This window comes from Desmodus rotundus, chromosome 5, assembly GCF_022682495.2.
Source record: "Desmodus rotundus isolate HL8 chromosome 5, HLdesRot8A.1, whole genome shotgun sequence".
NCBI lineage: Eukaryota > Metazoa > Chordata > Mammalia > Chiroptera > Phyllostomidae > Desmodus > Desmodus rotundus.
The window spans coordinates 13,511,351-13,525,071 of record NC_071391.1 but is presented as its reverse complement, the minus strand read 5'-3'; the positions used below and the strand labels follow the sequence as shown (position 1 = coordinate 13,525,071).

The 13,721-nt window shown below is 41.9% G+C and overlaps 1 protein-coding gene across 9 annotated transcripts in view; it reads right to left on the bottom strand.

Moving 5' to 3' along the window:
- Positions 1–13,721, bottom strand: part of AMBRA1 (autophagy and beclin 1 regulator 1) — a 172,037-nt gene that overhangs the window by 122,668 nt on the left and 35,648 nt on the right. For 6 of the 9 annotated variants that reach the window (XM_024558712.3, XM_024558715.4, XM_024558714.4 and 3 more), the window contains exon 7: positions 12,155–13,605. In XM_024558712.3, coding sequence (XP_024414480.2) covers positions 12,155–13,605 — 1,451 coding nt within the window. The remainder of the gene's footprint in view (positions 1–12,154; positions 13,606–13,721) is intronic. The other 3 variants (XM_024558717.4, XM_024558719.4, XM_045194107.3) reach the window with 1 other exon arrangement.

The following is a 13,721-nucleotide window of genomic DNA, read 5'->3' as shown; positions in this document are numbered from 1 at the left end:
GTACTGGGCAGAGGAGGGCAAAGGGGGAAAAACTAGGACAATGGTAATAACATAATCAATAAAATATACTTAAAAAAAAGAAATGATGTAGAAAAAATATTAGCCTCTGTTAGGATTTGTATGACTTTTTCAAGTATCCTATGATTCTGTTACTTAGCTTCTAGATTATGCCTCTCCATGAGCCTATTTCTTTAGCCAATTATTTCCTGTCTACTACCAAGAACAGAATTTTCTACAGTTGTGCAAAAGCCCTGATGTGTTTACTTCTCTTGATTTTGAAAAATGTGACTGCGCCTCTGACTGTTCCAGTGTGCTATTGGTATAAAGTTGAACATTTATGAATACAGTACCTTTGTGTCTAGTGCCAGGCATGGTGCCCCTGTGACCTCAATTATATTTTAGCTATTTAAAACCGTTAAGCTGGAAGATCTTTACAGAAAATAATTATGTGCACAATTTGTCTAATACATGATACGTCACACGGAGGGCTAGTCCCTGTAGCTATCCCACAGGCAGATGTAGGCAGTGTCACATGCACGACGCTAACTGGGAAAGGTTCGTTGCCTGTAGATCACAGTGATCTCAGCAAGACAGCTCCTAAGATGCTAAGTGAGCAGTTCTTCAACCAAAGTGATCTGGAGGGTGGGAATAGGAATGACTACGTTTCCTTGTCTTCTCAGCTTGTATTCTATACAGTGCAGTAAAGCAGTATTACTTTCCACTTACACCCACCCTTAGGGAAGGGTTTTGTGGTTTTCTACCTTCGGTGGAATGCTACAGAAGATATTAAGAAACCTTGGAATAGACCTATGATTTTATTAATGTTTTTGTTTTAGAATAATATTCCTTAAAATTAAAAATGAAAAAAAAGAAAAGAAAAAAGGCAAAATAGGTTATACTTGCCATCAGAACAAAGAAAGAAAAGGAGAAAAGCCATCTTGCTGATGTGAAGTGATCTAAGGAGACAGCAGGGAGATAGAGGAAAAGGAGAGAAATGCATGGGAATATGGGGGGGCGGTAAAAGAGACAAAAAGGTCGACACGCATACCCTCTGATGCAGCAAAGGAAAAGGGCACAATGTTAACAAGCTGCAATTCTCTTTCTATGACAAGGCCATTCTTTCAGCCTTCGGTTCCTTTATTATTACAATTTCCTTCTCCTATGCTAACATGATTTTTAATTTTCTAGCAGGTGACACCCAAATCAAGCAGCCTTTTCAGTGGAACCCACCCCTCTGTCCAAGGCACTCTCCTCACAGGGAGAAGTGCAAGCATTCTTCTCCAAGATTTTATTTTACATAGTCCATCATCAAAGAAAGATTGCTTTCATACTGCACAACCTCACATAACAGAGGTCTACTCACTAAAGTGTGCCAGCCAGCAAAAAGCTTGGTACCACCACTTTCCCTCTTTGGAAACAGAGAAGGAGTTTATTAATTGTTGCTATTAAAAATTCAGGCAGCTTCTCAGGTGAGGGGGCTGTCGGCATGTCAGCAGCCTCCAGCAGCAGGGGAGCCCCTTGTGGATGAATTAGGCAGAATGGGTGGGTTACAGGGTACTGCAATGGCCAGTGCCTCCCCCTAGTGGAGCCAAGTGGTAGGGCACTTAGAAGATATTTGCCTACACAGAACCAACTATTTTGCTTTAACTCATGGAATAGTGACAAACACAAAACTGGAAATAAATAGGAAACATAAATGTGTAAAGTCAACCCAGTCCAGACTAAGACACAAAGAAAGTCCACGCTTTGAGTAAAGGAGTACCAACTACTCAACTCCTGCTGATTGTTATCAAACCAGATCCTTCCCATTTTTTCAATAGAATCCAGAAATCTGTATTTATGTGGGGAAAAAATGAAATTTTTAGAAACATTATGAGGGCCAAACACACCTGAAGATTATTTTGTAACCTCTGGGTTCATGTAACAGGCCCACACACTAAAGCCAAATTTGCGCACACGAACATGTTTTCAGAAGTGTTCCCAAGAAGGATGTACTAGATTCTCCCTCCACCCATAAGTATACAGGAAATACAAGAGGCTGAAGGGAAGCCATCTGCATAGCTCTAATGGGCTGAGACCAATCACAATAAGCAAAATATACTATACAAACAAAACCCCACACACTTGGTGTTACTGTCTTAGCAAAACCTCCAACACACCCTTTAGAGCACTACTCTGAATAAATACAGTAGAAAGGCGACTTGAAGGGGAAGAGTGACTACATGGGAAGTTGAGCCCAATGTATCTGCAGCACACATATAGATGCCACTGTAGTCCCTGCGACACTCCAAGACTCTGAGCTGACAGACGCGATTACATCTTTTCAAGTTCTCAGTGTGTGCACAAAGCACACAGCCTGCTCTACACCATTCAGCCTGCAAGAGATGGATAATGGGGGATAATTTAGATCAGCCTAACAGGCACTAATTTGACCTGCAGTGGGGGAAGGGCTGCTTGTCAAGCATTCTGTCTCAAGGACCTGGAGGCGCACATCCTCCCCAGCTTGCAAACAATTTTGAAGACATACAGAGCGAGATTGGAAAACCTTTGCTTCAGGGCAGAGAGCATAGAAAACAAGAAGCTCTTTATGCATTTCTGCCAAATCTTAACCATGAAAATAATCTACTTAGGACCTCTAGTCCAAAGTAGAGGAAGAGGAGCCCCCTACCTAGCTCTTGCCGGCCCTCATTATAATAATGCCTTCTATTACAATAGCACCTGACTCTCTTCCAAATCACAATCACATAAAGCATGGATTAGTAAACCACTGTCTGCCAGCCAAGTATGGCCTGCTGCCTGTTTTTGTACAGCCCACAATCTAAGAAAGGGTTTTATATTTTTAAATAGCTAAAAAACATCAAAAGTAGACTATTTCATGACATGTGAAAATTATATGAAAATCGCATGTGTCCACAAAGTTTTACTGGAACACAGCCACACTCATTCACTTACATACTGTTTATGGCTGCTTTCGCACTACAATGGCAAAGTATGGTAGTTGTAACACAGACTGAATAGCCTACAAAGCCTAAAATATTTACTATCTTATCCTTCACAGAAAAACTTTGCCAACCCTTGATAGGATATAACTAGGGGTTACACAGAATTCAAAAAGGCTCAAACTGTGCCGGCAGGTGAGCAACAAAGGTGAAAAAGATTAACTACAATGGCACCTCTCTCTTCCACCCTATCCTCACCCTCACATTGCCAAACAGAGAAAGGGGTTTTCTAACTCCCCCTAAAGACAAATAAGTCAAATATCTTTTACTCCCTTATGATGGGGCAAGAGATACCTGGATTCTCTTATCATCTAACGATGCCCAAAAGACTAAGTGGCCCAAAATCAGCAAGCAGTGAATGTCATAAATAGAACCAAGGTTATGTCTACTGAATAAAAGGCTGTTGAGAATTAAAGTACATGAACACCTACCTCCAGGTGGCAGATATTCAGAATTAATAAAATGGAAGTCCTCCTTAATCTTGAAGGGCACATTCCTGAAAAACCCAGTGCTACTAAGTTTTTCTGAGAAACCTGAAGATTTTATGGGAGAAGGAAGTAAAAACAGCAATAGGAGTTCCAATCTATGAAATTATGAATACCTATAAAATTATGTTCACTAAAATAAATAGGAAATAGCTCTGACTGGTGTGGCTCAATTGACTGGGTGTCGTCCAGCAAAACAAAAGGTCACTGGTTCAATTCCCGGTCAGGGCACATGCCTGGGTTGGGGGCCAGTCCCCAACTGGGGTGTGTGTGAGAGGCAATCGATAGATGTTTCTCTTCTTCTCTTTCTTCCTCCTTTCCCCTCTCTCTTCCTCCCTTCCCCTCTCTCTAAAAATAAATAAATAAATAAATATTTTAAAAAATAGTAAATAGAAAATGTCACTTTATACATCTGTATAATAATGAATACTATTCAATTAATTTTCATTTATCATTAACAATGTTCATACTTTTGGCCCCAGCAACTGTACCTCTAAAAATTCATCCTCTTTAGAAACACCTGCACAGTACAGAAAAGATGCTGCAGCAGTGTTTTTGAAAGCAAAAAAGAAACAATCCAAATGCTACCAAAGAGGGAACGTGTTAAATTAATTATGGTGCATCCAACTGTTGGAATACTATACCTTTGTTTTAAAAATGTAACATCTTTCCTGGCTGGTGTGGCTCAGTGGATTGAGCACAAGCCTGTGAACCAAAGGGTCACTGGTTCCATTCCCAGTTGGGGTACATGCCTGGGTTGCAGGCAGGGTCCCAGGTGGGGGGCACGTGAGAGGCAACCACACGTTGATGCTTTTCTCCCTATCTTTCTCCCTCCCTTCCCCTCTGTCTACAAATAAATAAATAAAATCTTTAAATGTAACATCTATGTAGATTAACATGGGAAAATGTCCAGATATATTAAGCAAAATGTGTAAATAAATAATGGACAGAAGATTTACAAATAAAGAAAAAATGTTTTCATTCACATAGAAAAAAATCTGGAATTGACAAAAATTGATAATAGTGGTTAACACTGTGGAAAAAATTCACTTTATATGTCACACATTTCTGTAATGTTTGAACTCTTGAATTCTATCTATTTTTAGAGAGGGGAAGGAGAGAGGGAGAGAAACATCGATGTGCAAAGAGAAATATTTCTCAATCAGTTGCCTCTTGCATGCCCCCAACTGGGACCTGGACCACAACCCAGCCATGTGCCCAGACCAGGAGTTGGTTTGCAGGATGATGCCCAGGCATGCTGACCCACAACAGTCAGGGCTGAATTCTTGAATTTGTATTAGTTTTGTAAGCAGAAAAAATGGGCATCTTAAAATTTCCATTTATGATCCCTTGCTCACTATAAATTTTTCAGCCCCTTCCTTCTTCAGTCAATAACATGCCATCATGATTGGGAGGGGGGAGTGACAGGGCTTTATTGCAGATAATGCGCCTACTAAGAGGCTTTAGTTCTTTTTTTATTTAGCAACTCTTCATCCAAACATGTAAGGCCGACCTAACTATGACACAATCACTGACTCTTGCTGTCTGGTTTTCACCAGTCTCAAGACACAAATTAATCTAAAAAGTGTATGATGTTGGCCTAACCCTAATTTAGTCTATTTTCAGTTAGCAGCCAGAGTGATCCTTTTAAAATATAGTATCATTCTAGTCCACTTCTGATGGCTTCCTGGATCACTCAGAATAAGAGGTAAAATCCTTTAAATGGCTCAGAAGGCCCTGCATAATCTGGTTCCCATATCCTCCCTAACTTCATCTGCATCACTTCATCCTTCACTGTGCTCCAGCCAAGTGCCTCAGGGATTCTGCATTTGCTCTTCTCTATGTCTAGAATGCCCTTGTCCCCAATATCTATAGAGGTTATTCCCTTGCTTACTTGAGATCTCTACTCCAGTGTCCCCTTATGAAGACTTCCTCTGATGACCCTTTTCAGTACTGCCAACTTCCACCCAAGCACCCTTCACATTTTAAAATATTTTTCTCCATAGAATTTGTCATCACCTGGCAGTATAAATATATTTTTTTTATTGTCTGTCTCTTATTAGAATGAGAGATTTACTGCTGGTGCTTAAATCATATCTGGTACACAGTATATGCTTAGTAAATATCTGTTAACTGAATGAATAAACACATTGATCAGAGTAATTTTTTCACCAGCCCAATTTCCAAGATTGTAACAAGAACCATGCTCAGCAAGGAGCAGCCTTATTCATACTCCTCAGCTTCCTCCTCTAAGGCCTGGGTTTTACCTTCCCCCAGCTTCCCTTATGTCTGTAAGCTAAGCTGCTTAGCCCTGGCCAGGTAGCTCAGTTGATTAGGTCATCACCCAAACACACCAAGATGGCAGGCATGATCCCTGGTTAGGGCACGTACAAGAATCAACCAATGAAAGCATAAGTAAGCGAAACACCAAATCAATGTCTCTCTAAAATAAGTAAACTTTTAAACAAAAACACTAAGGTGCTTAAATTCCACCATCAGCTTTGTCTTTTTGATTTCTCAATACCTGGTTTTCTCTTTTTCCAACAGGAACAAGTCATGATTTTCCCATTCCACAAAGGATTCTCTCCTGTTCTTCCCTATTCTTTGTTCTTGAATGCTAAACTTCTGAGAAAGAACTCGAAAGTTAGGAAGGGTTTGTTGTAACTTGAATGCCAAAGACAGTAATTCCAATTTCTTAGGGGCATAATTAGAAGTAAAGCAAAACTCTCTCTTAATATAAGGAATCTGCCCAACCCCAGGAAAAAAAGAACCTAAAATCATTTCAAAACTAAAAATCATTTATTCTAATGATGCATAGGCCCCAAAACAAAAACAATAAGCACCCACTTTCTTAAACCCAAAGCACCCTACTTCTACACAAATTTAGTGAACACCTTCCACAGCAACCACAAGAAATATGAAACACCAATGGGAAACAGAACTGTCACATTTAATTTTGGTTTACTCACATCTAATTTGGACTTTATCAAGACTTTATCAAGACCAAATATATCATCACGGAGACTGCTGAGAGTCTTTAAGTAGCAAAGCAAAACAATAGCACTGACTGACAGAGATATTAGTATCAGTGAAAGGTCAAGCCAAAGACCAACAAAATGGTCTCAAGAGGAAGCTGTATAACATGCAGGCCCTGAGGCATCAGTGGGAGTCAGTACGAAGGACAACTGACCACTTATTACAAGCCTCAGGACAACCAATACACAAGTCAGAAACATGGCACAACAGTGAGACAGAGGAATAAATTCTAAGTCACTTGAGCTCAAGTTCTAGAAGGTATCTGCCATGCACTCTAGGTAATGCCAATTCATTTATACAACGAGTACTTGTTGAACCAACAACACTCTGTAAGACTAAAGGATATAATATAATAAAGAGTCTTTCTTTGTTTACTAAAAAAGACAAAAAGGATTTACACTGCATACTGAATCATAGGGGATATAATTTAAATCCCATGTGGTTGATTCAACTACCATTTACTGTGCACCTACTATGTGTGTCAGGTAGTACCCTAGGTACAACAGGGACACAGACATAGTGACTGCCTTCAGAGAGCTCACTGTCAGGAAGAGAAACAAATACTTTTCTGCTGCGGATGCAATATTACAAGTGTCTATGTCTAGTACACAAGCAGCAAAGAAGAGGACGTGATTTTTTTGGAGCAGTCAGGGAAGGTCTCCCAAAGGAAAAGGTGACCGCTGTGCTAGATCCTGAATAATGAATTGTGTACACTCCCCATCCATAGAAACTGGGAGGACTTTTACATAAACCCTTTAGACCCAGTTAGGTAGGAGCACAGAAACTGCTCAAGTTGGACCCCTCTCTGCATTATAATCTGAGAAAACTGGTACCTTCCTAATTTCTAGGTTGCCTTCTTCCTCTGGGAACCTACAACTAGCCCTCCAAACATAGCCATTTATTTCTCTCTATCAATGATGTTTCTGCTAAAAGCTCCTTGGAGATCCCCATGTGACAAGAGTTGAAGGATCAAACAAGTTAGTTGACCTATGAAGTCTCAAGAGGCTTCAGATTGCTCCAAACTCCAAAGCCAATTCCCCCTCAAGTCTAAAAAAAACTTAGAAATCTAATGAGGGCTTCCAACTCTAACCTTTGATGTCCTAGACCAAATTTTATGCTATAACCATCAATGTCCTCCCCAATGTTCATCTATCATAAAGGGAAGGGAAAGACCAGAAGACACCAGTTCTCAGAACACACTCAATCTTACTAAATACTTCAGACCTAAGGCCTTGTTACCTATCTAGAGACGGAGTGAAGAAGCAATTTATTTGGGGAAGGTTCCACGCAATTTTGATCTCCCACTTGTTGGGATTTTAACAGTGAACTTCCGTAACTCATCCCGACCACACTAGAAGGACTATTCATGCAGTTCTGTGGGCAATTAAAACTGTTTTTTTCTGAGTCCCTAGAAACAATTGTGTTGGTGACATTTCTACCCAGAGACGGTAATTACAAATGATCTGTGAGACCTCCAATTTCTTACAATGAGACCTGACTGAAGAACCACTCAATTAATGATCTACAAGAGCTGAAGTTTTCTTTAAAATCTTTGAAATTTGTATTTTCTTTCTTTAAAAATTTTTTTTATTTATAGATTTTAGAGTGAGGAAGGGAAAGAGAATGAGAGAAACATCAATTTGTTGTCTCATTTATTCATGCACATACTGATTCCTGTACGTGCCCTGACTGGAAATTGAACTCACAACCTTGGCGCATCAAGACAATGCTCTAACAAACTGAGTCACCCAGCCAAAGCAAGAACAACTGAAGTTTTGAGGGCAAAAACGGCTGTATGAAAGCACTAATTTCAAATGAAATGGATGAAAGAAGGGCCTCTTTTGGACCCAGGCATTTGAATCCCACCTTTGCTACAAGCACCTCTTATAAAGTTATTTCTTGTCTCTGCACCTGAGTTTTCTCATCTAAAAAAAAAGAAAAAGAAAAAGAGGTTGTAACCCAGGCTGGATTGAGTGCCAGCCTGCGAACCAAATGATTGCTGGTTTGATTCCCAGTCAGGGCACATGCCTAGGTTGTGGGCCGCCTAGGTTGTGGGCCGGGTCCCCAGTTGGGGGCAGGTGAGAGGCAACCAATCAATGTATCTCTCACACACCTATATTTTTCTCCCTCTCTTTCTCCTTCCCTTCCCCTCTCTCTAAAAAGAAATAAAAATAAAAAATAAAAAGAGGCTGGATTTTCAAGCTCTAGGCTTTCTAGTTTCAAGATGCCATTTAAATAGTTTTCTCTTTCCTAATAGCAGCCTTTCAAGGCCACAGGGCTCCTGCTTCAAGAAGTCATAATATCCTGATCTTCTCCTACTAGATCCTGGGCTATCTGACCCCCACCCCCAAAAAAGTTTATTGTGGTGAAGCAAAGGGCCTGCCACCCAAGTTATAAGTTGTAACTTGGCGTGAACTACACAGAAAGCTCTCCTTCCACTGCAAAAGGAGACAAACTGTACCTGTTATTACCACCCAGCAACACAGACCTACACCAGAATACACACTAATACTTAATACTCTACCTATTTGCAACACTATTAATTCCATCAGAAACATCAAGGATCAACACCTGCCTCTTTAGTCTCTCCTCCATTACAAGGCCCAAGAATAAATCCTCTCTCTTCAAGTAGAAGGTACAAGTACAGTAAAAACACCTTCTTTTCTTCCCTAACATTCTATTCTAGACTAGTGGCAGTAGCAGCAGCCCAACACTGACACCTGCTGGGGAAATCCAAACAAGGGCTCTGCACTGTATTATCATCAGCTAGAGAACATCGGCCCCTTTGGTAGAAAATGCCAATTAGCATCTGTTTCTATTAGTGATTTATACTAGAATGTAAGCCACCCAATATATGAGGAAATGGTGGCCTTTTTGTGAAGAGTGTACACTTAGAATACTTAAAAATATACCTCATTTTTTGCCTTGGCTGGTGTGGCTCAGCAGACTGAGGGCCAGCCTGCAAACCAAAGGGTAGCCAGTTCAATTCCCAGTCAGGGCACATGCCTGGGTTACAGGACAGGTCCCTAGTAGGGGGCATGCAAGAGGCAACCACATAGAGCTGTTTCTCTCTTTCCCTCCCACCCCCTCTGTCTAAAAATAAATCAATAAATAAACAAAACATGTAAAATATATATATATGTGTATATACACACACATATATACACCTCAGTTTTTAGTAGAATGCCAGCACTCAGGGTATACCTCATCCTAGCGCATCTAAAAGTGATTCCATAAATAATGTGATCACTGTATTAATAGAGAATTTTACAATGATAACATGCATCATTTGTATATTTTAAAATTTGAAAAACAGCCCCGGCTGGTGTGCCTCAGTGGATTGAGTGCCGGCCTGTGAACCAAAGGGTCACTGGTTCAATTTCCAGTCAGGGCACATGCCTGGGTTGCGGGCCAGGTCCTCAGTGGGAGACGAACAAGAGCAACCACACATCTGATGCTTCTCTCTCTTTCTCCCTCCCTTCCTCTCTCTCTAAAAATAAGTAAATAAAAGTCTTTTTAAAAAATTTTAAAAACATATGTAAAATTGCAAGATGACAAGGGACTTCCTTTTCTACAACATACATTTTAAATGCTAGAACTTTATTTAAACCACAGACACATTATTTTTTTTCTCTACAAAAATTTTTGGTAGATCCTTAATAGTTTCCCAACTTTAAATGGCCTGCTTTATTAAAACCTCAGTTGCTTAGAGTGTTGTCCCAATAAGCCAAGGCTGGGGGTTCAATCCGCAGTCAGAAAACATTCAAGAATCAACCAATGAATGCATAAATAAGTAGAAACACAAATCAATAGTTCTCTCTCTAAAGTCAAGAAATTAAAAAAAGATTTTTTAAGGAGTGATGATTAATATTTTAGTCACAGGTGGCTGGCTATTTACATTTAAATTACAAATTTAAACTTTAAATGTAGTTCCTCAGATAACAGCTGCATTTCAAATGCTCGCTAGCCACATATGGCTAGTGGCTACCATCCTGGACAGCACAAGTATAGAACATTTCGTCACTGTAGAAAGTTTTATTGGACAGTGTTTCTCTAGAGAAACATATTGGGAGTATTTTCAGACAAAATTATATAACATCTAGGTGGGGACATTGGAGAGGGGATTAAAAACAAAGAAGCCTGGCCAAGTCCTGGTAAATTCTAAAATCACTTGATCAGCGTATGAGAGTTTGTTTACTATGATGTTTTTATTTTATACATTTGAAGGTTTCCATAATAAAAAGTTAAAAGAAAAATAAATAAAAGTGGTGCACCTAAAAATGAGGTTATCCTATTAGGAATATGAGGTTTGTCAGGAAAAAGTCCAGCCATGGTTAATGTAAGGAGAACAGTTTGCATACCAATATAACCTGGCAGCCAAGGACAGTGGCCTAGAATGTGCATGTGTGAACAGTGACTTACTCATCTTTCAAGACTTGATTTTGGTGCTTCCCTTTATCTGAAATTATACATTTAATCTCAGTAACATACAATGAAATATTCAGTCATCTACATTCTTTAATTATTTCATGTAAATAAGTCTTGCCTCTACAATAACACTCCCAGTGAGCAAAGATTGGGTATTTGCTTCTTTTGTGCTCCCCACAGTGCCTAACAAAGTTCTGGAACAACTGTCACCATTCAACAAATACTTATTAACTGGGTCCTCTCTAAAGCATCCTCCCAAAATCACAAGTACATTGTGTGCACAATCCATATTGTCTCCCTTGCTAGAAGCTTATGTCAGAGAAATCTCAGTTGCTTCAACAGAGGATATAATGCAGAGCACTATGTGGTTTGGATCCAACAAGCATATTCTGGGAGTTTGCGATTATGCTAGATTTGACCTTTACAGAATTACAGAAAGAAGTCCCTAATAAATCAAGATAGTTGCGCATGCAGCCATACATAGAACAGGTGGTGGGCGATGGACGACGCCCACTCTGTTTCTTCCATGACAGAGTTGCCTGGATGCTGATCTGAGTTTGGAAAGGGCCTTCCTTCTATGAATTGTTCTTCTTTCACACCCCAAGGTGAATGTCTATCTGGAAGATCTATTCAAAAAGTCTTAACTAAGCAACTTAACTTGCCGTCGAAAAAGCATGTATCTCAAAAAATATGAACAATCCTTGACACATTATGTATTACTTTCTTTTCTCTGTCAAGATGCACTGCTCCAAAAGATAAGATTTAAGAGGTAAACACAAAGCGACACAACAAGAGCCAATACACTAATTTCTAGGCATACGGGGACGATTTCTTATTTCACAGGAACTAGTCTTGAACATAAAATCCTTCAAGGTCAAAAGGCCGAGCAGAGGACATCAATGGTTCTCTCACCTCTTCTCCTCATGCCTCTCTAACCTAATCTATACTCTCTTTTAAGGCTAAAGGTCACAAGAGCTTAACCAGAAAAGGAGCTAGCACAGCCAACTGACTCATACTGCTAGACCCTATCTTCTCTCTGCCACCAGAGCAAGATTTTCCAAGAAGATGCAACAGAAGCTAGGGAGAGCTGAATAAATGCGTGGGTCTCAGACTCTCAAGATCCAGCCACAACATCTGTAGGACTGAAAGAAGAGATGTAAGGAGAAAAATAAGGAATGTAGAAGACGACAGAAAGCACCTGCTTACCTCCTGAGTGAATCTTCCTCAGAGCTTTCCTCAGGCATGTCCTGATGTAAGGCCTCCTGTGATACAGTTCCAGTTCTGCTGGACTGGGTATAAATTCTTTCCCAGTGGCCCGTCTCCTGGTTGAAGGCCACCCCCACAGTCCTCTCCTCCTGCGGACTAGCAGAGCTGCTCAACTCCAGCCTGCTGGAGCTGGGTGTTTGGCCCTCAGTCCGCTCAAGAGGTGGCAACTGGCCGCCACTCGATGGCATGCCCTCAAAGGTACTGGAGACCTGCCAGGATGAGCTGGCCTCGCCAGAGTAGTTAGGTGTGGTTCTTTCCCATCGCAGGGTATCGTTGTTGAAGGTCAGGAGATTGTGGCAAGCACGGCAGTGATTCAGGTGGCCACGGGATAGGTTGGAGTTGTTCTCACTGCTGTGTGGGGTGGGCTGGTGGGAAGGGCCTGGCCTCTCAGATTCAATGTTGTTGTTGAGCATTTCCTGGGCCTGTTGGGTCTGGGGGGCTTCCCCATTCAGGCTTTGGTCCAGCTCCTGAAGCCGGTCATACTCCAAAAAGAAGCGTCTCAAGTCACATGGAAGCTCATGGCGAATGCTGCCCGAATTGTTTTGGCTGGAGCCACTCCCTCCATCCGACTCAGCTGCCAACCCAGAAGCTGGAAAACCCCTCCCTTCTGTGGCTGAAGTGTACACAGATGCTTGAGAGCCACCTTCCTGCTGCCTTAGCACAGACAGCAAACTCACCGAAGAGGCACTGGTCCTGGGTGGGGGCATGGATTCCGCCTCAGGGCGGGAGTTCAGACTGAGCACTGTCCGGGTCCACTCAGATCCTGTCAGCCCAGGAGCTATATCTCGGTGATACCTAGAAGGGTGGCTAGACAAAGGGCCTCCCAAAGACCGACGGGTGGGACCCAGACTGAGGTTGCGGAGCGTGTTGCCGGCAGTGCTGCTCTGGACTGTACTGAAGGCAGACGGCCGGTTCAGGAGGCCCTGGTCCTGCTGCGTTGATGAGGCCTGCTCCGGGGGATGGAAGGGCTCGGTCTGTACAAAAGAAAAGGAAGGGATAGTAGCCCTGGCAGAAGCAGGGGGGACACTGTCCTGGTGTGGCAAGAGGGAAGGAACTCGAGTGCCAGAGCAGCGGCTGCAAAGGCACAGGATCCCAAGGTGCTGGCAGCACTCAGCTGTGGGGTAACTGACCCGCTGTCGGAGCCTGATGTAAGCGGAAGTCCTGGGGCGCTCCATGGAGGGCTGAGGGGGAGGCGGTGGGGGTGAGGGGGTAGCAGAATCTTGCACTGTGCTTTGCTCTCCCACCTGGATGCCAGAGGAGCGAGAGGACAGCATGTGCAGGAAATTGTGGAGGAGAGGCGTCCGGCGAACTGGCTGTGACTGCAGAAGGGCACGCTGACGGTAGTGGGATAATTCTGTTCCATCTATGGGGATCTCTGGTTCATCATCACCCTGCAAAGTGGACCAAGGTGGGGTGGAGGCAGTGCAAAGTAGTTAGGTAGAATCTCCAGGTAAATCAAAAAATGCTATTGATAATCATCCAAGGAAAACCTTCATAGATGGGTAAC